At 41.9% G+C, this 23,104-nt stretch overlaps 1 protein-coding gene across 1 annotated transcript; it reads left to right on the top strand.

Moving 5' to 3' along the window:
• Nucleotides 1–1,191: 1,191 nt before the first annotated feature.
• On the top strand, nt 1,192–22,248 carry LOC132589682 (olfactory receptor 10V1-like). Its single transcript, XM_060262414.1, has 4 exons — nt 1,192–1,791; nt 3,226–3,275; nt 13,630–13,791; nt 21,282–22,248. Exons 1-4 carry the CDS (start codon nt 1,192–1,194, stop codon nt 22,246–22,248), a joined length of 1,779 nt encoding a protein of 592 aa, XP_060118397.1.
• The last annotated feature ends 856 nt before the right edge of the window (nt 22,249–23,104 follow it).

Genomic DNA, 23,104 nt, shown 5'->3' with positions numbered 1-23,104 from the left:
TTGGCTGCTTTGTGAGTGTGTGTTCCTTAACAAAGCCATGCTTGGAAATGCTCACAAAGCCTGGCAAGGGACTTGTGGGGGTATGACAAATTTCATTAGTGGAAATATAACTACTTGGGAACCCTTTGAAGACAAAAAATGAGGACAAGAAAAAGACTGTATTCAGGGGAACTGCACTCAAGTATTTTATTTATTTATCTTTTTAGGGAATGGGAAAGTCTCCATCCCCCACCCCCAAAGTCCCAAGCTTTTTCCTGAGTTGGACCTGGCAACCCTACAGGCTGGGTTCTGTCTCTAGTCTGTCTCCCCTGCCATATAGATTCCATTCACACTTCTGGAAAGGCAGAATTTGCACTGTCTCCCCCTTCCCCTTTTAACCCATGGTTTCTGGGCTCTCATATCTTGTGCTCTTCATCCTCACTCATATTCTGCTCCAGCAATCCAGTTCCTAGTTCCTGCAATGAAGCCTTCTTGAGTTCTGCCACAGACCCATTCCCTGGATTTCCTAATACATAGGGTTGCTACCCTTCAGATAGCAATTGGAGATATTCCTTTTATAATACAGTTGATCTACAGACAACCAAGATCAGTTCATGGACTCTATGGCAATGTAACCTGCTGCGGTCCTTCCCCTCCCCAAACCCTGCCCCACCCCCAAATTCTGCAAGTATTTCCCAACGCCTAGCTGACAACTTTACTAAGACAGTAGAAAAAGGAAAGGGAGACTACTTAAATAAGGCAAAGAACCTGTTGGACTACCATAGGGAAACTGGCCATATAAAATGCCATTTCAGGTTGAGGCACATAGACACTCTTACTGATTTTGCATTCAGCGTTTGCTACCGTTTCTCTGCGGATTTTTTTGTTTCTGATCATTTCTGTGGATTTCGCACCAGGTCTCTGTTGCGGGGTAACTTCGTGTGTAGCTCCGCGGCAAATTGTTTTCGCATTACAATCGGATTGACATCGGAAGCCTTTCAGATTTTTTTTTTTAAGCGCATGCTTGGTTGCGTTATTGAGTAACAACGTAACGACATAACCCAATGACGTAAACCACTGGCCCTCCCCCATTTTTTTCGCGGGCTAACTACATCACGTGTGGTGTTTCAGCTGCACTATTGGTTCAAGCATACCTTAATATTGGCGGTAGCATCCCCCATAGCCATTTCTACTGCGATATCAGCACTCACAATGGAGAGTCTTGATACCGAGACTGTGGCGTGCCTTTATTCAATGATAGAGGTACTTGTTCTGTGTCTACACACGGCAAGGCAACTCATCAATGCACATGTCAATAGATCCCGGAAACGAAGGCGCAATTTTAGGTCTCTAGTCTCATCGTCGGTGTCCGATAGTGGCCTTGGACTGCATGGAATGTGCACTCGCTGCAATATGCTTCATTGGCACTATCTTGCAGGCTTGCGCTTCTCACTCAATTATTGGGTGTACCCACGTAGCGTAGGTTGGTGGGAGAATTACGTGCTTGCTGTTTGGAGTGACGAGCAATGGATAACACACTTCCGGATGAGCAGAGGAACATTCCTGGAGATCTATTCCATTGTTAAGGATAAAATGGACAGACAAACAACAAGGATGAGGTCTCCTGTTCACTCCGAGAAACAGCTCGCTGCAGGAATCTGGTACCTTGCTAATGGAATAACCTATCGTCTGGTCAGTGTCCAGTTCGGCATCGGTGTGTCCACCGTTCATGGAATAGTGATGGAGGTTTGTGAAGCCCTCGAGTCACGTTTGTTTTCCAAGGTCATACGTCTTGGTGATGAGATTGGAAAGGTATGTTTTCTATTTTTTTTTATTATTTTCCTTGCAAGTTTTGCGTTACAATGTTATATCCATTTTCCTAGCTAGATTTGCTTTATTATGTTACAATTAAATGCTGGAGAGGGGTTCCCATCGATAATATGTGGTCATTGTATTGCATTATGCTGACAACCGGTACCTGATCCACTCTGTTTTATTAGTCAACAGATTATGGATGGTTTCGGGAAGCTTGGGATGCCTCATACAATCGCGGCTCCATAGACACTCTGTGAGAAACTGCAGTCAAGCTTGACTTCTGCTGGTTACCCCGACCCATGCCTCCATCATAACTCTTCTCCCTAAATTTCCAGTCCTTCTCAGTCTAAGCAGAGATCCCCCATTCTTTCCGTTTAACCCTGTTTTTCATAGCCAGTTGCTAAACTGCTTTCCTTCTTGCTTTTGCTGTATCCACTTTTAGTAATAAAACCATCATAGTTAAATGCACATGCTGATTTCCTTCAGTCTGTACCAATATATACAGAGACTGAGGATCCAAAACCCAGTTTTGGAAAGGCATGTGCAGGGATACCTGCATGTATAACCTCATGTTTGTGGTTAAATCACCTATGAGATAAGATTTGAATCCAGTTCTTCTAGGTACAAGCCAACTGTTCTGCATATTGGGAGACACTGTTTTGTTCATATAGAGAGAACGGAGGTTGAAAGTGATTAGAGCCAATGATACTTGATGTGAACTTAAACTTCAGTAACTTTCAACCCAGTTCTCTAAGGGAATTACTGCTTGGGAATGTGTCTTGAGAACTGAAACCTAATTTTGTGAGATTCTTGGCCCAGAGAGATAATTGGCTCCCTGCATGGGTTAATGTTTTCTTTAGAGAATCAAGTCTCTTTGATGCATCAGCTTGTAAAATCCAGAAGCATCCTTCGTAATCATCAGAGAATTCTGTTAATTTGTGAATGTCTCAAAAGAGATCCGGTTGTTCTAACAAGCCTCCAGGGTACTTGATCTTGAAATTAACAGGCTTAATAGAAAAAGAAAACTTTAATCTTCATAACAACTTTTCACATAGCCTCATCTGTAAAGCCCAAGGTGAATTACATTAGTCTGAATTAAAATAAAATAGTAAGAAAGTTATCAAAACAGGAGAAGTGTCTCAGTGTCACTTAGATTACTACATGAAATTCTGGAATCTTTAAGAGAGGGACAATTTTTTAATGCATTTCAAAATTATATTTTATCCTTTAAAGAAAACAGTGGCTGAAGCAGAATTCACTGTCATCATTTTGTCTGGGATGTAAATGCTGATATGTTAAAGTTTTAATGTGCTCATTGCTTTGGTTCTATCTAGGAAGCAGTGGTACTCCAGGCTACATATTTTAAGTGACAAATATCAGTCAAACTGTATACCCATAAACACTCCCATATCAAAGTCTGTTGCCCAACAGATCGAGTCAGCCATGGCTACAACCATGAACCAGAAACCCATGTTTATTAGGTAAAATATTTATATCCCACCTTTCCCTGTAGTTCATGGTAGTTTACAAACTCAAATTTTAGATATAATATACCCCTTAATAATCCTCCCTCTCTTTAGACTCCGTTCCATTAAAAGCCCCAGCAAATAAAATGACCTTGTAACACCTCCTAAAATCTCTTTAAAAAGGCTTAGGCTGCTGCAGGGCTTTTTAAATAGAAAAATCACAACAGGAACTCATTTGCATATTAGGCCACACCCCTGACATCACCATTGTTTCACACAGGGCCTTTTTTGCTGAAAAAGCCCAGCAGGAACTCATTTGTATATTAAGCCACACACCCTGTTGCCAAGCCAGCCAGAACTGTGTTCCTGTACGTTCCTGCTCAAAAAAAGCCCTGGGCTGCTGTGTAATGGAAACATTATTTCCATTACAAAGCTCTAGTATAAACCATTCTCACAAATGGCTGAAAAAAATTCTATCAGCATCTAAATCCTTGCCTAAAAAAGAATAATCACTTTTTTAAAAAGCTTAAAAGCCAGTCCAGGACAATCCAGTAATACAAACTAAAGCTGTTTATTTGGTTCTGTCTCAGAATTTGTATTGTTGGATCTCAATTGGCAAGATCCCAAAACCATACCAAGAAGACGTATCTTTAGTTCAGAGTGCTGACCTACAGGTATTTGCAGTAGGAGTACCAGCCTCCAGGTGGGGCCTGGAGATCTCTTGGAATTACAACTGATCTCCAGACCACAGAGAACAGTTCCCACAAAGAAAATGTCTGCTTGGAAGGATAGATGGCATTATATCCCACTGAGGTGTATCCCTACCCCAAACCTGCATTGTGCAGGGGGTTGGACTAGATGGCCCCGGAGGTCCCTTCCAGCTCTATGATTCTGTTATTCAAATGCCTCCCTCCCCAGGCTGTACCCTCAAATCTTCAGGAATTTTCAAATTTGGAATTGGCAAGCCTAATTTGCAGCCTAGGCCCCTTTCAAACAGCCTCTGTAATCTGTTTCTGCTGACGGCTGTCAATGGTTTTCTCTTATCTTTTCATACAAACAGGCTTATGTCCCATTTACAAAGCAGGAGTGAGCCAGTTTTTTAAAAACTCCTTTCTTCTGTTTCCAGGTGATCTTTGTGCTTCTAAATTGCTGCAGTGTGGTGTTTGGAAGGTTCTGCCTTTTTTGACAGTGTGTTCTTTTTCAGTTCATACTGTCCAGCTACAATCATGAACATTTGTTCCTTTTCCTCAACAGTTGTAGCATTTGGCTCATATGTTAAAATGCAAAGAAGTTAAGATCCCCTGGTTTGAATACTTACAAATCTGCCACTTCCTTAACAGCTCTTTCTCAAAATTGGCTACCACTAGGCCCAAAACGGACTTTGAATATCTGATTTCTCAACCCTCTTTAAATACCAAGGGCCTCATCTCTAAAATCTATCGCATTCTACTACAGCAGGCCTGTAGCAGTCTACCATCCTACTGCGAAAAATGGCACAAAGAATGCAAACTCACACTTACCAACACACAATGGGAAGCCATATGGGAATCAGAAGTCTGCAAGACCAAATCAATAGCAATTTTTCAACAGAACTACAAAATTATGTCAAGATGGTACCGCACTCCCTTGCACTTCGCCAGTATCGACAATAACTATTCCCCACTTTGTTGGCGTAATTGTGGCATGCAAGCCTCATCACTACACTGTTGGTGGGACTGTCCGATTGTCAACTCTTTTTGGCAAAAGGTTATTACCCAGGTAGAAAACATTTCCGGAACTACAATCCCAAGACAAGTTGAGACCATCATTCTAAATGATTGGCACTCTGTAAAGGCTACAAGTTCTAAACTATCCCTTATTATCTCGCTTATAACTGCAGCCAAAAACATAATAGCCCTGAACTGGAAATCTAAGCTCAATCTGTCCATAGATAATTGGATCCTCAAAATTTGGGACTTCATCACGATGGAAAAAATCACAGCCGGCATAGACACCATAGATCCGATAAAGGCAGCTAACGATTTCTATGCAAAGTGGTATCCAATTCTGGATAGGATAGAGGTTGACACCACTCTTTCTTCTTCACTTAACCAACGGGTTACCCACAAGAGTATTCTTTTCTCGTGATCACTCTATAGCTGTATAACTTTATTTTATATAACGGTATGTATGTGGAATGAAAATCAAGGCATTACTGTAACAAAGTTATCCTCTGTTTACAAACATTATATTCAAAATAAAAATTGTTTGGGGAAAAAAAAATGCAAAGAAAAAATGAGGCTGTGCAGAATGATAACAGGTCCACGAGAGAGGCATTGGCTGGACTTGTGGGAGGGGGAACAGTAAGACTGTTGTACATAGTTAAATTTAAATATATTTCTTATTATGCTGTTTAGTATTGTTAATCAATGTTGTTTATTCAAATTTATTATTTTCCCAATTAGTGTTTTTAGATAGATGACTGAGAGGCTGATACAGTATCTCCTTGTCCTCATGTGCACATTGCTGAATCAGGTTCATATGATGCCTTCCTTCCTCCATATGTTGAGTCTGATGCCTCTGAGACTGGGCCATCACTTTGTCTGCTACGACATAGAGGCTGTATACCCTTCTATACCTGGCCCTTGTGAGCCACTCAAGGCCTTCCATTGCAACAGGTGGTTCTTCAGGAGTCAGGTTGCTTTGATTGGAAGGTCCAGCTTTTTCTTGTTCAGGAATGCTGGGCACTGAATTGAGATAAGAAATTACATCATAATAAAGAATCCTGTCTGTTAATCGTTCCCAGCAAACACCTTAGTGTACTGAACGAACCATTATTCAAAGTACCAAGAATGTACATGCTGGTGTGTGTGCGGCAACACTGAGCAAGATGGTGGCTGCCTAATTTTCCCACTCCTGTTCTCTCCTCACTACTTCCCTGAATAAAAATATATAAATAGCTGCAGAATTACTTGTGTTGTGGGCAAAACTGGTAGGGATTCTCCACCAACTGTGAAACTACTCTTCATTCTCCCATAACTTCTGTCTCCTCCTGAGAATCCTGAGGGGACACAAAAGATAGAAAAACCAAAAAAGGCGGACAAAGAATCTATCTCACAGCTTGTTGAAACTGTGGTATAGAAAATGAATTTGCTTACCTTGTTTGATAGCATGGAAGAGAAACTCGGGACCCAAATGATGCAAGTCATGCAACTGGCAAGGGGCACTTTGGAAGTTAATCAATGCTTCTCTCTAAAACCTCCCAAACTGTCTACTCCACAGGGCTTAAACTACAGGAGGAAGTAACAGGCCTAAGGGTATTTGAAGTGCAATCCCAGGACAGATTTCTTATGCTTGAATCACAATCAAAACAACTGAAATTGAGGGATCCCAGAGGGGGTGGAGGAATCCCAGGATTTAATACAATTCTCGACTTCCTTGCTTGCCTCTGCATTAAAATTTGGAATTGAATATGGCACCTGACATTTTAAAAGCTTACAAGCTTACCTATGTTCTGCAACTTTCAAGTAGTGCTAGGCAACCACCTGTTCTTTAACAACTTGGAATATATTCTTCTTCCCTCTTTTAAAATCTGCAGAGAGAGGGACCTAGAGATCTCCTCATACAATGTGGTGGCTGGAGAAAGAGGAAAGCTATATTGGAGGAAGCTAGACTGCATGGGTTTCTTCATTTCAAAGACCTTCATGTACTGGTGTTTCCTGACATTTCCAAGAAGCACTTAAAATTCAGAAAACACTGAAGCCAATTGCTGCCCATTTATAAGCCTCCAATGTTCACTACAAATGGCTTCCATCCAGCAAGCTTCAAGTCACACATAATGGGCTGTTCTGCAAATGTCAGATGAGAACTCTGGACTTGACTTACTGCAAGTGCTTCATATCTCCAAAGGCTATGACCAATGTTCCCTCTAAGCTGAGTTAGTGTGAGTTAGCTCACTTTTTTTTTAGCCTCCAGCTCTCACATTGTTGTCTTAGCTCAGGAAAAATGGCCCCAGAGCAAACTAATTTGTGCAGTAGCTCACATCTTTAATGCCAGTAGGTCATGAAGCAGAATTTTTTCTCACAAGACTCCACAGCTTACAGGGAGTATTGGCTATTACCATACTTGATGATCAATGAAGCAACGCTACCACTCCCTGCCTTCTCCAGACAATCTACCCAGTATAACTGGGCATAATGGTATTTCTCCGATGGAAGCCACTTCCACTTTGCTACTTGACTTGCTACTTGACACTTTGCTACTTGACTTGCAATATCACAGAAGTTGGTTTCAACAATATCTCTGTTTTGTATGGTTAGTTTATATGTCTACAGTTGACTTTCTATTTTTAAACAGTTCCACAGCATTGACTATAGATGTTAAGAAGGAAGGGGGCGGGAAGGTTATAGATTCTTTTGCTCCCTTAGGTAAAATTCATGGTTGGGGATTTGCCTATGGTCTGCAACTTTCAAGCAGCGCTAGGCAACCACCTGTTCTTTAACAACTTGGAATATACTCTTCTTCTCTCTTTTAAAATAGCCTTGTTCAAGAGATGACTATCTGAATACTTGTTCACATTTAAGGTTTGAATATTATACTTGTCATCTGTTTATATTGCACTTAGGGATCAATTACTTCATGATTTTGAGTAACAATTTTATAGAGTGATGGGGGGGGGAAGGGGGGGAGTTTACTTGATAGATTCATTGACTAATTCATCTATTAGTATATTTCATTTTGATTCACTTCTGATATATTGATCAAACATTAATTGCTTTCAGTTTTGGATTCTATAGTAGAAGAAGAAGAAGAAGATATTGGATTTATATCCCGCCCTCCACTCCGAAGAGTCTCAGAGAGGCTCACAATCTCCTTTACCTTCCTCCCCCACAACAGACTCCCTGTGAGGTGGGTGGGGCTGGAGAGGGCTCTCACAGCAGCTGCCCTTTCAAGGACAACCTCTGCCAGAGCTATGGCTGACCCAAGGCCATTCCAGCAGGTGCAAGTGGAGGAGTGGGGAATCATACCCGGTTCTCCCAGATAAGAGTCCGCACACTTAACCACTACACCAAACTGGCTCTCCAGTAATTATTTTTAATATAAACATAAATATAATATTTATATATTATATAAATATAATTGTAATATAAATAGCAATTTTTACCCAAATGCTAGTGTCCCCAGCGTAATGACATTACTTTATGGGTGACATCATCACCTTGGGCATATTGGGCACAGGAATCCCCCTGCCAGCCAGCTCTGTGCTGGTGGGTTGGAGGCCCCAAAACCGGGGGAAGCCCTGCCCCCAGCGGGAGGCTGGGAACTCTACACCTGAAGGACAAAACACCACAAATGTGATTTAAAATAATGTATTAAAAGTGTGCGAGAATATTTAAAAGAGAACATTAGCAATGAGAAATCAAAACAACAAAGCTAAATTCACCAACCCTAAATCAGACTTTTCCCTGCAGCCGCTGTGGCCGGACCTGCCTGTCCCACATTGGTCTTGTCAGCCACCAGCGAGCCTGCAGCAAACGTGGACTATTGCACCCTTCTTAAATCTTCGTTCGCGAAGCCAAGCCGAGAGAGAGAGAGAGAGAGAGCTATGCAGTAAGATATCGGTTCAAAATTACCAGATATTACCTTTCTTAGCTGAAGACATTCAACAATCAAAAGTTCACTCTCTCCGGAGTTAGCATCGGACAGGCAAAGGTGCCAGACTCACAGCAAGCAAGCATTCAAGATGTTCTGATGTCACAACCCGGAACCAAGGAATGGTACCTTCCGAAAGGTGAGCCATGCTCTAGGTTGCAATAGCTATTTTTTTTTAATGGCTAAAGATTCAGTGTGGTCTGGGGCCCTATAGACCAAGCAGATCTCTAGCAGATTACATCAAATTGATGTAACCCTGTTACTAGGCATATGGCCTTGGGGGTCAGAGTAAGGTGAAATGGTGGAGCCATCTGCAGCCTAGCTTGGTCATTTCCCACTGATGTAAATTATGACTGCTAATTTGATGGAATGCAGTTAATTATGGTTACCAGGGTGCCATAGTTCTAGCCTTGGGAACAAAGAGGGAGGCAGAGATAAGCACAGTTCCACTCCCTGCACCTGAGAATGTTATCTCGTATCATGAGGTCAGCTTGCTGAATCTTCAGTCTGTGTGAAACTATAGTGATGTCAGCAGCAATGTTCTTTCTAAGCTGCAGAGTCTTGTGAGCAAAAATTCTGCTTTGTGAGCTACTGGTATTAAAGTTGTGAGCTACTGGCATTAAAATTGTGAGCTACAGCATAAAGTATTGTGCTCTGGGGCCGTTTTTCCTGAGCTAAGAAAAAAAATGTGTGAGCTGGAGGCTAAAAATCTGTGAACTAGCTCACACTAGGGAGCTTAGAGGGAACACTGGTCAGGGGTTATGGCCTAATATGCAAATGAGTTCTTGCTGGGCTTTTTCTACAATGAAAGCCCTGCCTGTGGAGACTGATTCCCATAAGGTATAATGGAAAATTGATCCATGGGTATCTGGTGCTCGGGGGGGGGGGGCTGTTTTTTTTTAGATAGAGGCACCACATTTTTAGCATAGCATCTGGTGCCTCTCCTCAAAAAAGCCCCCAAGTTTCTGAAAGATTGGACTGGGGGGGTCCAATTCTATGAGCCTCAAAAGAAAGTGCCCCTGTCCTTCATTATTCCAAATGGAGGGAAGGCATTTAAAAGGAGTGTGGTCTCTTTAAATGTGATGGCCAGAACTCCCTTTGGAGTTCAATCATGCTTGTCACACCCTTGCTCCCAGCTCCACTCCCAAAGGTCCCAGATATTTCTTGAGTTGGACCTGGCAAACCTAGTATAGTAATGAAATAGAATTAGAATATGTTCCAAATGTAATATCTCAAATACAAATGGGTTCTCAATATGAGATATATAATATATTTTATTTATACTTTGGTATACTTCTAATCTATTAAAGGTTCTAATGAATATGTAGAAGTGGTGAAAATGTTATATTGAATGTGTAGTAATTATGAAACTAGAGTTGTAATCAAAATAGACTAGTTATTACTCTTGAACCTAAATGATGAACACAAATGTACCCCAAAATAAATAAGAACTATTGTATTTTATTTAATAATATTTAAATTATAATGAAGGGAATGAAAGGGAAATATTCTCTGTCCTATACATTTTGTACTACATGGTTGACTTCCACAAACTCAATTATGTTGTGTGACTCCCTTTTTTCTTTCCCTTTTCTCTTCCGTACGCACACTGTTTTCCTGAATTAAAAACAATAATTTAAAAACAACCCTGTAAAGTAGGTAATACACATAGTGCTAGATTTGCAAAGTACAATATACACAGTGAGCTCCTCTTTAAGACAAGAAATGGCATCAGCTTTGGAAGTGGAAAACAGGGATGTAGTTCCTTCACCCACATACATACTTCTTATCCTTCGTTCTTTTTACTGAACCCTTCAGTAATACAGGAAGTAAGAGCGCATACAGAAAGCCCCATACACAGCACATTAAACTGCAGAAAGTGCTTCATTCCCACTCTGTCCCCTCATATCAACCTGTGGAACATTGACACCTAATTTGAAATGGCGTGCAGCTAATGAAAAGTATACTACTAGTTTACAAAAATCCAATTGTCAGAAAACACAAACAGATCTTCAGAATTTATTTATTTATTTACGTTATATTTATATCCCACCCATTCTATGTGGACTCACGGTGGGTGGCTAAAAGCATAAAATACATAATAAACAATAAGCAATATTAAAACAATAAAATAAACAAATAAATTGCAATGGTGCTACTTCCGGCGGATCATATCATATTTTTCTTTCTCAGCACGTACAAATCCTAGGCAGTAAAGCGCGATAGATCCAGATGTGGTGGCAGCCCTTTCCCATTAGATGTTATATGCCATCCGAAACAGTTCAGTCTTGCAGGCCCTGCGGAACTGCGATAAGTCCCGCAGGGCCTTGATGGCTTCTGGGAGGGTGTTCCAAAGTATTGGGGCCGCAACCGAGAAGGCTCTTGCTCTGGTGGAATTAAGCCTAGCCTTTTTTAGCCCAGGGACAGCCAAAAGATTTTAGAGCTTGATCGCAGTGCTCAAGTTGAAAAACACATGAATGACTTATCAAGATCATATGTGCAGATGTGAAGCTGCCTTATACTGAATCAGACCCTCGGTCCATCAAAGCCAGTATTGTCTACTTAGACTGGCAACGGCTCTCCAGGGTCTCAAGTTGAGGTTTTTCACGCCTATTTGCCTGGATCCTTTTTAGTTGGAGATGCCAGGGTTTAAACCTGGGACCTTCTGCTTACCAAGCAGATGCTCTACCACTGAGCCACCATCCCTCCCTCTTTGGCTTCACACTAACATCTCCTTTCCCCTACCAGGCTTACTCCAAGTACATTGCGACCTGGCTCCCTATCTTGGAAAAAATTGATAGTGATCCATTTTATATTAATTCTTACAACAAATCTAAACTATATAAAGATTTCTTGCGGTTATAATTTACCCTAATGTATTTAATCACGTAAGTTTAGTATTGGTTTGCCCCTTTTATTCTTTTTAGTCTTGTTACGTAGTTTTTCTTGGTTATGAAGTATTATTTATATTGTTGGAAGATTATTTGTTATTTTTTTATATCCAATGTGTGTTATTGTATTGGTTATTCCCATTAGTGTATATGTAACCCTTGTATTAACTCATGATTTGTTTATACTAAGAATTCTCTTCAATAAAACCATCTAAACCTGAAAAAAACAAAAACATCTCCTTTCAAAATACTATGCAGCTCTCTATAACAGAGACATGTGGCTAGTGCATTCCGCAACCTGGAATCGTGTGCATCTATGCATTTGTACTCCCCCCCACTTTGAAAGGAGGTCAAGAGTTTCCTACTGTCTCCATGCTACCCTCCACACACCACTCATCTTTCTCATGGATACTCCATGTAAAGAACACTAGCCTCACTGCAGTAAACGCACAACACTGTACAAGAATTTTTGTTTTACTTCCCTGAGTAATATACTGGAGATTCTCTTGGTAACAATCAAGGAGATCAACTCAGTCAATCCTAAAGGAAATCAACCCTCACTGTTCCCTGGAAGGTCAGATACTGAAGCTGAAGCTCAAATACTTTGGCCACCAAATGAGAAGGGAGCATGCACTGGAGAAGACCCTGATGCTGGGAAAGACTGAAGGTACAAGAAGAAGGGGATGGCAAAGGATGAGATGGTTAGACAGGGTTATTGATACAACAAACATGAATTTGAGCGAACTTAGGAGGACAGTGGAAGATAGAAGGGCCTGATGTGATGTGGTCCATGAGATCATAAAGAGTTGGACTTCACTGTGCAACTGAATAGCAACATGATGTCAGTCATTTGCTACACACACCTTTGATTTGCAGCTGTTGTAACAGTAATTACAGCATGCACTGAGTACCCAGTACCCAATGAGCTACTTTTCATTTCTTTCTATGCAACTTGATGACTGCACACAACTGAATGCTGTCATCATAGGGGACTGTTAACCCTAGAACAGAGGTGAAATAAGGATATGTATGTAGGTACTCTTGGTAGATGTCTAAGAGCTGTTCTATATGCAGCAAGTAACCCTAACAGTAATGGCAGGGCTAGGGTGGCCAATTCCCAGGTGGATGACAGGAGAAAACCCTAAGATTCTGTGACAACCAGCCTCAAAAAAAGAAAACAAATAAGTAAATGAATAAATTCTATTATTCTAAACACTCTCATACAAAATATTCTATATTAACATATCCTGATGTACAGAAAACCCATATTAAATACAGAAGAAGGACAAAAATGAGAACACTTAAAGGCAAAGTCTTGAGTTTCAACCAATGGCCCTTCGACTTCAGAAGAATCCTCGGTCCTGCAGCTCCTGAGGAAACCATGTAGTATTTCAATTCCAAAGTAGTCAAATATGTCTTGTACACAGCAGTCTTGAACACAGCGACGAGGTAGTACTTTATATTCCATTTCACTAGACGTTTTGACCAGCTGTGTAAAAATAACAATAACAGTGTAGAGCTGGCCCTGTGTGTGTGTGTGTGCGCACGCCTGTACGCATGCACACCTACATGCACATGTGCACACACAGTTGTCTGCATCACTCAATCAGCATTATTTAATACAAATATTAATTTCATTGGTTCTCTGCCAGTCTTATCCATCCATCTTCAGTCAGTCTGTTTTGTAGTCACTGTTTACCCTTTTTTACCCAGAAATCTCTATTGGCAATATTTGATTAAAACACTCCTTCCTATAGCATTAAATGTTAAGTGAGTACTATGGAAAACTGGGATTAATTTTCCTGCTCTTTTCAGCACTCCTGAGAATTCCCCTTAACACTGCTCAGTGCCTTCTTTACTGATCTTGGTCGGCTCTTAGGTGCACCTTCAGACATCCACAATGTGAAGGAAGGCTGCATCAGCCACTCACTCCCCAAGGACTGTGGGAGGTATGAAAGGACTCCACAGCCAGGACAGACAGCAATTGCCAATGTTTATGTTAAACACAGGTAAGGAAGAACCTCTTCTAAGAGTATAGATACTAAGGAAGCTGTGTCCGCTGTTCACCCTCAAGAAAATGCTTTGCATGTGAAATAACAAAATTGCTGAGGAGCCTGTAATAATAGGAAACATTCCTCTGGAATTTTGTCAGATCAGTCTATGGCAGACCCAATAGAATGAGACATGTAATCAAATATAAAAAGTTAGACCAATTCTTTTCCAAAAATATTTGGCCATTCATCTGATCATAGGTAGAAAGGTGGCTTAATTTGGGGGGGGGGGGGGCGGGGTCAGGCTAGGAGGGCTAAGAGGTCTATCAGTGTTTTAATTTTTCAGCAACTGAAGGCTCTGCATAGGCTATAACACATTTTTAAAATATCTCTATCTCACCTCAAAAGTTCTTAATTACTACGGTTACAGTTTATACTCACATATAACTATACATAAAAAGTGACAGCAAAAGAGGAAAAAAGACAGTTCTAGACTGAAAGTTGTCAGTTCAGTTTTAAGCTCTTTAGGGAAAATGTAGCAGACAGAATATAATGTGCCAGGCATCCAAAATGAATGTTCCATGATCTGGAGACTGCATAAAAAGCACCCTCGCCTCTGAATCTAAAATTAACAAATGTGCATCCAGATCTTTTCTAAGTGGAAACTGTCCACTCATTTTCTGTCATTGTGAGTGCTAATGCTACCACTCTATTGAAGGTGTTCTACTTGATGGCAGGTATGTACTCAAAGAATTATCACTGGAGGATTTGTGTTTTAGAGATCACTGAATTGTTTGCCACTTCTCACTTTAACCATGAGGAGTTCTGTGGGGAAATTGTTATATTTGTTTGTTGATGGTTGTAATTAAAGCTTCCAGTTGCAATGACGAATTAGGAAGAGTGTAGCCATGTTTGTCTAATACAGAAAAAAAAACAAGCAAGCAAGAGGACTCTTGTGGCATCTTAGAGACTGCTTTATTGTAGAGCAGACTTTTATCAGTGAGAACACATAAGGTATGTCCACAGCTGAATGATAAGGCAGCAAAACAAAATAGGAGTCTTGCAGCTGCTTAAACAATAAGATTTATTAATCCAATAAATCCATTAGTTTTTAAAGTGCCCCAAGCTTAATATGAGGTCAATATAATATTTGATGTGGAATTGCCAGGAAATATTCAAAGAGCAAGGATAAGAGGAAATTATTGTTCATGGCATTTCTCCTTGAAGAAATCCCTTGGTACCTGTTGCATTAACCATCACCAGTGGTCTGACCTAGCCTCAGATCACAAAGCATGGAGGCACACCATCCACCAGGCTGTCTCTTCCTTTGAGAACACACGCTTAGCTGGTCTTGAGGACAAAAGGAGATTGAGGAAGAATCGTACTGCTACAGCACCAACCCCAAATCAGACTTTTCCCTGCAGCCACTGTGGCCGGACCTGCCTGTCCCGCATTGGTCTTGTCAGCCACCAGCAAGCCTGCAGCAGACGTGGACTACTGCACCTTTCTTAAATCTTCATTCGCAAAGTCAAGCCAAGATTGAGAGATTGAGATCACTTTGATTATATGGACTTTGCTATATCTTAGGCTAAATAAGCCATGATGCAGGGAGATTCATTTTTTCTTTTAAAAAGCAAGTATGAGGGATGCTAATTTAGACAAAAGCCCATAATGTATAAAGGAAAATGTTTAATCCTTTCTTCTCACACTGTTTGCAAAGAGTCCCGGAGAACTGTTGTTTGTCCCATTGGAGGAAATGTAAAAGTCCTTATATGAGACTACAGTTCAAAATAGCATTCTTTCAGTACTTTATATCTGCCTGGGAGTCCTAGGACTAAGCTGGCAGAGAACAAACTATCACAGGAGATAAAAGAGAAGTCCTTCTGTTTCTGTAGCTCAGTGGTTAATTAATTATACTCTGGTGTGGGAGATTTAGAGTCTGTTCCTGCTGCCCCATCCCTTTCCAGCTAAAGGTATTGCTAGAAGGAGACTAAAAATGAAGGTTTTGCCTTGTAAAATTGACCTTGAACCCACTTCTCCTTTTTCATTGCGGCCCTCTTCCTCACTGAGGCACAACCCATCATTGTGTAGAAGCCGATTACCTGCAGCTGCAGTGCCTATTCTTCCTTGCCCATACATCCCTCACCAGAATTCCTGTTCCCTTCCCACCACAGAAACATCTATAAAAATGTGTTTCATAGTTTTATGAACATTGGCTATGGAATTACCAAGGCAGAACACTGTCCTAGGAACCCGGTCACCTATATGTTCTATGTGGAGCCCTACTGACCACTAGGTCTGTGGTACAGGAGGCACTGTAGTCTTTTCTTGGTTAGTGTGAGAGAGTGTTTGAGATGAGTTTCATGAAGTCATATTAATTTTTCTATCATGGTCAGTTACCAGTTGCTAGGGAGGTCATGGGCGTGGCTCTTTCTCTAGCTGAAAGTATTGTGTTTTTTAATTAGGTGGGGAGCACAGGATCTGATATAGTGATGGCCAATATGGAAGGAACAACAATTTGACAGGCTAAAAAGACATATAATGTAGACATATAAAGTTTATAATGTAAACTTGCTAGCAACCAAGACTTGTGTGAGGGACCATCAGGGTCAGCTTGGGGGGAAGTTTTCTGTCCCCTTCACCCAGTACCTCAGGCATACCAAATAAAATCCCATCAGATAATAACTAAGCACCAGACATTTTTAAATTCAAAACCAAAAAGTGTATTTATTGATTTACAAAAGGCAAGGAAGGGAGTGAAATAATATTAATTGGTTGGTATTTAACAAATCAGTTTGCAGGCAGATGTTCAACTAAAACAAACAATTTCTAGTCACCAGAGATGGGCATTTTTGGGGGGGCGGTGCTCCCTAAATTTATGGGGAGGGAGCTTCTCCATAAATTCATAGGTAGTGATAACGGAGGCCCCTCCCTGTGATGTCACTGGCTCCTCCCTATGATGTCACTGGATCAAATGTCTCTGGCTGGGCTTCAGCCCCCACCCTGGAAATTGAAAAGTTTACGCCCCTGCATTCAATGAAATTGCAGGGCAGTTGGGTTAGAACTGATAAAAGGAAGTACTTCTTTATCCAAAGGGTGATTAACATGTGGAATTCAGTGCCACAGGAGGTGGTGGTGGCTACAAGTATAGACAGCTTCAGGAGGGGATGGAGCAGAGATCCATCAGTGGCTATTAGCCACAGCGTATTGTTGGAACTCTCTGTCTGGGGCAGTGATGCTCTGTATTCTTGGTGCTTGGGGGCACAGTGGGAGGGCTTCTAGCCCCACTGGTGGCACTTGGTTTTTTTGGGCAATGTGTGACACAGAGGCCGTTTTCCCACTTAGCGTTTGCTCCCCTTATTCCCCGGCGCAATTATCTCCGGATCATTTTTTTCGTTTTCCCACTAGTGACTCTTTGCGGAGTCGCCTTCCCTGAAGCCCCGGCTCAAATCGTTTTCCCACTGGCATCGGCTTGAGTTCGATGCCCTGTCAATCATTTTTTTTTTTAAGCGCAAGTCTGGTTGCGTAATGACGTACTAACCTACTAACGTACTAACGTAACATCGAGCTGTTCCCTCCCCTTCATTTCGTGGACAAACCGCATCACGTGTGCTGCTGTTGCTCATGGATTGGCTGCAGCTGTAGAGTCCTCCACAGTCCTTTATGTATTAACAGAAGCATTCCTAGCACTATATCCCCCCCCCCAAATTCTGAATTTGCGAAATATCGCAATAACGAAGAGAGAGAAATCGAGGGGTTTGTGTGTGTGTGTGTGTGGCAGCTTCTTCCCTTCGCTCCCTCCCGGGTGGCGAAGCTGGGATTTCCTCCGCTCTCTTTCTTTCCCCTCCCCGGCTGGCGCTTGCAACGGGGGACCTGACTGATTCCTGCTGCCAGAGCTCCCCCCCCCGCCCCATTCTCTCCTTCCCCTTCTGTGGCGGGTGTGAAGAGCGAGCTCCGTCTATTTTCTAACCGAGCGGAATGTAGCCAGGGAGAAGAATGCAGGACTCCAACTTCCCATTTTATACATGGCGATTTTGTGCAGGTCCAGAAATCCTGGTGGCACAGCTGAGGGAGGCATTCCGTTTTTAACACACACACATGAACGCTTTGGCCCGCACCGGCACTAGATTCCCCCCCCCCAACAATGGAGAAGTGCCGCCGCCGCCAAATGTCTCTGGGCGGCTGGGCTCCCTTTGCCAAGGCGGCGGCGGCAGCGGGAAGCCGGCGGGGTCAAGCGGGGCGCAAATGGAAGTGAAGTGGGGGGGTTTGAGCTGGGGAGAGTCGAAGCTGCCGGGGCCCCTCCGCCGGCCCGCTGAAACCGCCTCCTTCCCGCTCGCCCTCCCCAAACTAGACCCGAAACGAACTGGCTGGAAAAGGCCTGCTGGGGGGGCTGCCGCGGTCCCCCCACCGGGGCCCCTAAAGGGAGAAGAGGCGGGGGATAACGCAACAGCGAAATAACGCAACTATTCCAGGAGGGTTTTTTTTTTCCCCTTTGTTAATTTCGAAATATCGCTATTACGCAAAACTGTGAAGTTTAAAAAAAAAAAAATGGCCGCGCCGGCACTTCGGGGAAGCGCCGCGAAAGGCTGATGATTGGCCAAGGGGGTGGATGGGGTGGGAGGACGGAAAGGGAGAGGGTGCCGCCCACAAAGCAGTCGATCCGGCGTGGATGGATTTCCCACAGCAAACTCCGCTGAGTGGATCCGGAGTGGATCCGGAGGTTTTCGGAAACTCCGGCAACATGCTGAAAAACATACTCCGGCGTAAAATCCCTGTAGCGCCGGAGCAAACCGCAGCGCCGGAGCAAGATGTGCGAAATCCAAGAGAAGATCCGGAGGTAAATGGGGCGCTACGACTGGATGGGCCATTGGCCTGATCCAACATGGCTTCTCTTATGTCCTTATGTTCTTAGGGCCACACACTCTTTGTCTTTCACACTGAGGACTATCTGACTTGTGCCAGAATTTTCCCCACACAGACTCTCTCTTACTAGCATACAGGCACACCCCAGCCCTTAGAGTGATACCTCAGGACTCACACCTTTGAGTGCTATCTCACAAGTCCCTCGGTCCTGTGTGTCTCAGTCCCACCCAGCTAATGTCCCTGTCTGTCTCCTGGGATTTCTTCTCAGTCACAAGGATCTGGCCTCTCTCTTAGTGTGGTTGTGTGTTCTTAAATTAAACCAGGAGTCTGCCCTGAAGTGCTGACAGATCGCCTCAGCAGGGTCTTCAGTTCCCCTTTGCTACCTCTCAAAGAGTTTCTTCACAGAAAGAGCCTGTCTTTGCCCCTTCTTCCAAATAACTCTCTCACAGACAGAAACCCTAAAATCAGTCCTGTCTTACAAGGAACTCAGTCCACATGCTTTTCTCAACTCCTTTCCAGTTGCTTGTCACAACTGAACTCCTTCAGAGCTAACTTCCAACTCTGAACTGCTTTGGTACTCAAGCTGAATTGAAATGTGAGGTGTTTCCCCACCCACTGCAAACCTTCTTGCAAACTGATACATTTGGTATCCATGGCTGCAGCTTAGCCAATCCGAGCAAGCTGTTTCCTGCTTACTTAGGCTAACTGCTTAGTCCATTACAACTTGCCTAATAAATTCATCTACATTTCTAAAATTATACCTTGTTTTTCCTATTGCTGCATTTCTATGCTAGAGGAAAACACACTGGTTAGATACCTGTCCAATTACAGTGATGGCCATAGTCTTTCTTATATGCCTGTGCAATGTATATGAGCAACTAATTTTTGTAAATACCTTTCTGAGTGAGGCATTGGGATTAGCTCACTCCCTAAGGACCCTGCAAGATATGTAAAGACTTAAGAGCTGTGGTGAAAACACTGCTGACATTACTTTTGATAACATCTAAGAGGGATTGCCTCAGCTCTATTTAGGTAAAAATACAATTGGCCCAAATAAATAATGTTGGTTGTGTGGTAGATGTTTGAACATGGATCAGAATTTTGATGTTTGTCTTCCAAGAGCTTTGACAATATATTTGCCATTGCCAGTGAATTTGCTATAGTTAAGAATGATGTCCCCAGTCTTGAAAAATGTTCAAAATGAATGCCTTCATTTGGTTGCTGAGGGCTGGGTAGGAGGTGATAATGGTGAACAGGAGCAGCAGTTATATATTTCTATGGTAATTCTTACTTGCTCACCATAGGACTGAATCTTCAGGTACCAAGAGGCATAAACATAAATTTAATTAGTTTTTGTTACCTAGTTTAGCATATTTGTAGAACATAAATAAATTAACATAATGTAACAATATTCCCATGTTCGTGCGACTGTTTGTATCACTTTCATTGTTTCCAATTGCAGAAGAGGGACAACACTGAAATTATGGATAATGTTCTATCATTTTGAGTTTTCTATGTGATTATGAGGAACAATAAACTGGCTGTTCTTCCCTTCAAACTCTTAAATATATGGTGGTTCTTTAGAAAGTTCTATCAATTTCCATTATGTTATTCTTACAATGACTTAAATATAACAACAATGGGCACAATGCAAGACAAGTTAGTCTTGTTCAGAATTAACTATGGATAGCGTATGTTGACCGGAGACAAAAGCTTTCTTTCATGAATACTAGTAGCCTTCTTCATTGATGTTATGCATCACAAATATGGATTAAGTATTAATTTCCGTAACTGATCTGCATTTCTGTAAGAAAATGGGAATGTTTAATTATATGAAAAATTATGTGCATATATGTATGTATGAATGTATGTATATTTGTGTGTATATATAAAATGTGAATATGATTTTTATAAACTTAAGTGCACTCTAGGAATTCTACATCTTTAATGTTTGCATTTTTAAAATTTAATAAAAATGAAAAAGAAAAAAAATTATTTCCAACACTGAAATGCAATCCTTAAATCAGTCTAATAGATAATAACATTAATGTACTGTGCTAGAGTTACAATTATTTAACATTTATTTCTTATCTGTGGGGCACCAGATGCTATGTAGAATGCAAAATGACACAGCTTACAAACTGATCTCAAACACATTTTTTTGTAGAAGTAAGACCCATTGATCTTAATGGAGCTTTACTTCCAAACAAATATGGTCTCAAAAAGGTGAACTGGACAAAAGTGTAGGAAAAGAATCGGGTTCAGTAAAGGGATTAGTAAGGATAATGTCAGAAAAGTTAAACTAGTAACAGAAGGATTGTTAGGGAAAGTGGTGACAGAGAGGTCCAGGAAAGATTTAGCACAAGAAACCCTTGTAGGAATGATTTGCTGACATTTACGCTTGGTCTGAGAAGCAGAAAATGAAATTTCCAGGTTATGGTTGTGCACTCCAATTGCATATTCATTAGAAATACCTTTTTAGGAGAGCAAGATTTTCATTTGCAATACGGAGACTTATGCCCTGCAGTGGCAACTTGGTTCATTTTATAAAATCAGTCTGCCTGGCTGGTACAGAAAATGAACATATTGAGAGTGGCATCAGCTTCCCTAGGATTGATTTTATCTTTCATTTTATCCTGTGCCAGATCATATATCCCAGTTTACATGGCATTGGAGAATGAAAACCAAACTGGAATGACACAGTTTCACTTCCATCCTTTCTCAACTCTGCCAGAGATACAGCTGCTGATTTTCTGGACTTTTCTGATTTTGTTCCTGCTCAGCCTCCTTGGGAACTCTGCTGTTGTGTTCACTGTCTGTACTGAAAGGTCTCTCCATAATCCCATGTATTTCTTCTTGGCTAATTTAGCAGTTCTGGAGATTGCATACTCATTTGTCATTGCACCACTTACTCTAGTCAATCTTGCATCTGTGAAAAAAGCCTCCATCTCCTTGGTTGGATGTGGCATGCAGATGTTCTTCTTTATCTTTTTGGGAGGTGCTGATTGTGTCCTGTTGTCGGTTATGGCATATGACCGATATGTGGCAATCTGTTACCCACTGCGCTACCCTGCAATTATGAACTGGACAGTTTGTGTGAGTCTTGTAGCTGGGACATTTACAATAAGTTTCTTGTTTGGCATTCAGCTCTCTGTCTTGATATTGCAACTTCCATTCTGTGGCAACAATGAGATCAATCATTTTTTCTGTGACTTTCCTGCTGTCTTGAGGCTAGTCTGTAGTGAAACTCATGCCTATCAGGTCACCCTCTTCATTATCAGTGTTGTAATATTGACAATCCCTTTCCTCCTAGTCTGCATATCCTATGCCTTCATAGTGACAGCCATCTTGCACATCCACTCCACTGAAGGCCGGAAACGAGCCTTTTCTACTTGCTCTTCCCATTTAATGGTTGTCCTTTTACAGTACAGTTGTGGCAGTTTAATATACTTACGCCCCAGCTCTAGCTACTCACCAGAGGAAGGTCGGGTGGTTGCTGTAGTCTACACTTTTATCACTCCTGTATTGAACCCCCTGATCTATAGCATGAGGAACAAGGAGTTAAAAAATGCACTGAAAAGAATCTTGAGGAGAAAAGTGTTTTTCCAATGACAGCCTTGGACATACTGACTACTGTTGCACCATGGTGGGAGCACAATAGCACAAGTTATGATGGCCCTAGCCCCTTCCCTCCTTCAGATGCAAGATTTTCTCTCTGTCCCCTCCCCCCCCCCCCTTCCATGACTGAGCCGCCCTATCTCTTTTCTTCTTTTCTGAAGAATTCTAGCTGTCCTGTCTTGTCACAGTGTAATATTTTTGCTGTTTGCTCAGCCAAGGAACCCGAAGGAAAGAATGGGAGCCAGCTTGTACTTGTACAACTTAAATGGCATTTGAGAAGTTTTTATATTCCAAATTAAAATATTTTATTCAACAGTGGCCCTTTCTGTTTTTGTGTTTACTACAGGTCTCACCTCCCACCTCCGTCACTTTAAAAACCTGCTTCCATATTCACATGCGCACTCACCTTTCTCCCATCATATTTTGAAATTCCTTCCATATCCTTTCCCCAGCATTTTGCTGTCACTTCTCTGTATCTCCGTAGTTTCCAAGAGTGGTTTTTCAGAGCAGTACCCCCCCTCCCCTAATCGCTTCCAAGCCATTAAACTTGAAACATTTCCTTGGGCTTTTCCCCTTCCCTCCACTGGCAGGCTAATTGGTCTGTTCTTATTGTAAAAAATCCAACGCATGGTTATAGGATGGGGGGAGACTTGTCTTAGCAGTAGTATGTGCGAAAAGGATCTAGAGGTCTTAGTGGACCATACGCTGAACATGAGGCAACAGTGTGATGCAGTGGCTAAAAAGGCAAATGCAATTTTGGGCTGTATCAACAGAAGTATAGTGTCCAAATCACGTGAAGTGATGGTATCGCTTTACTCTGCTCTGGTAAGACCTCAGTCCTATGAGGAAA

Source organism: Heteronotia binoei, chromosome 21, assembly GCF_032191835.1.
Source record: "Heteronotia binoei isolate CCM8104 ecotype False Entrance Well chromosome 21, APGP_CSIRO_Hbin_v1, whole genome shotgun sequence".
NCBI classification, from domain to species: domain Eukaryota; kingdom Metazoa; phylum Chordata; class Lepidosauria; order Squamata; family Gekkonidae; genus Heteronotia; species Heteronotia binoei.
The sequence above is the reverse complement of the archived record's forward strand: the minus strand, read 5'-3'. Positions and strand labels throughout refer to the sequence as shown.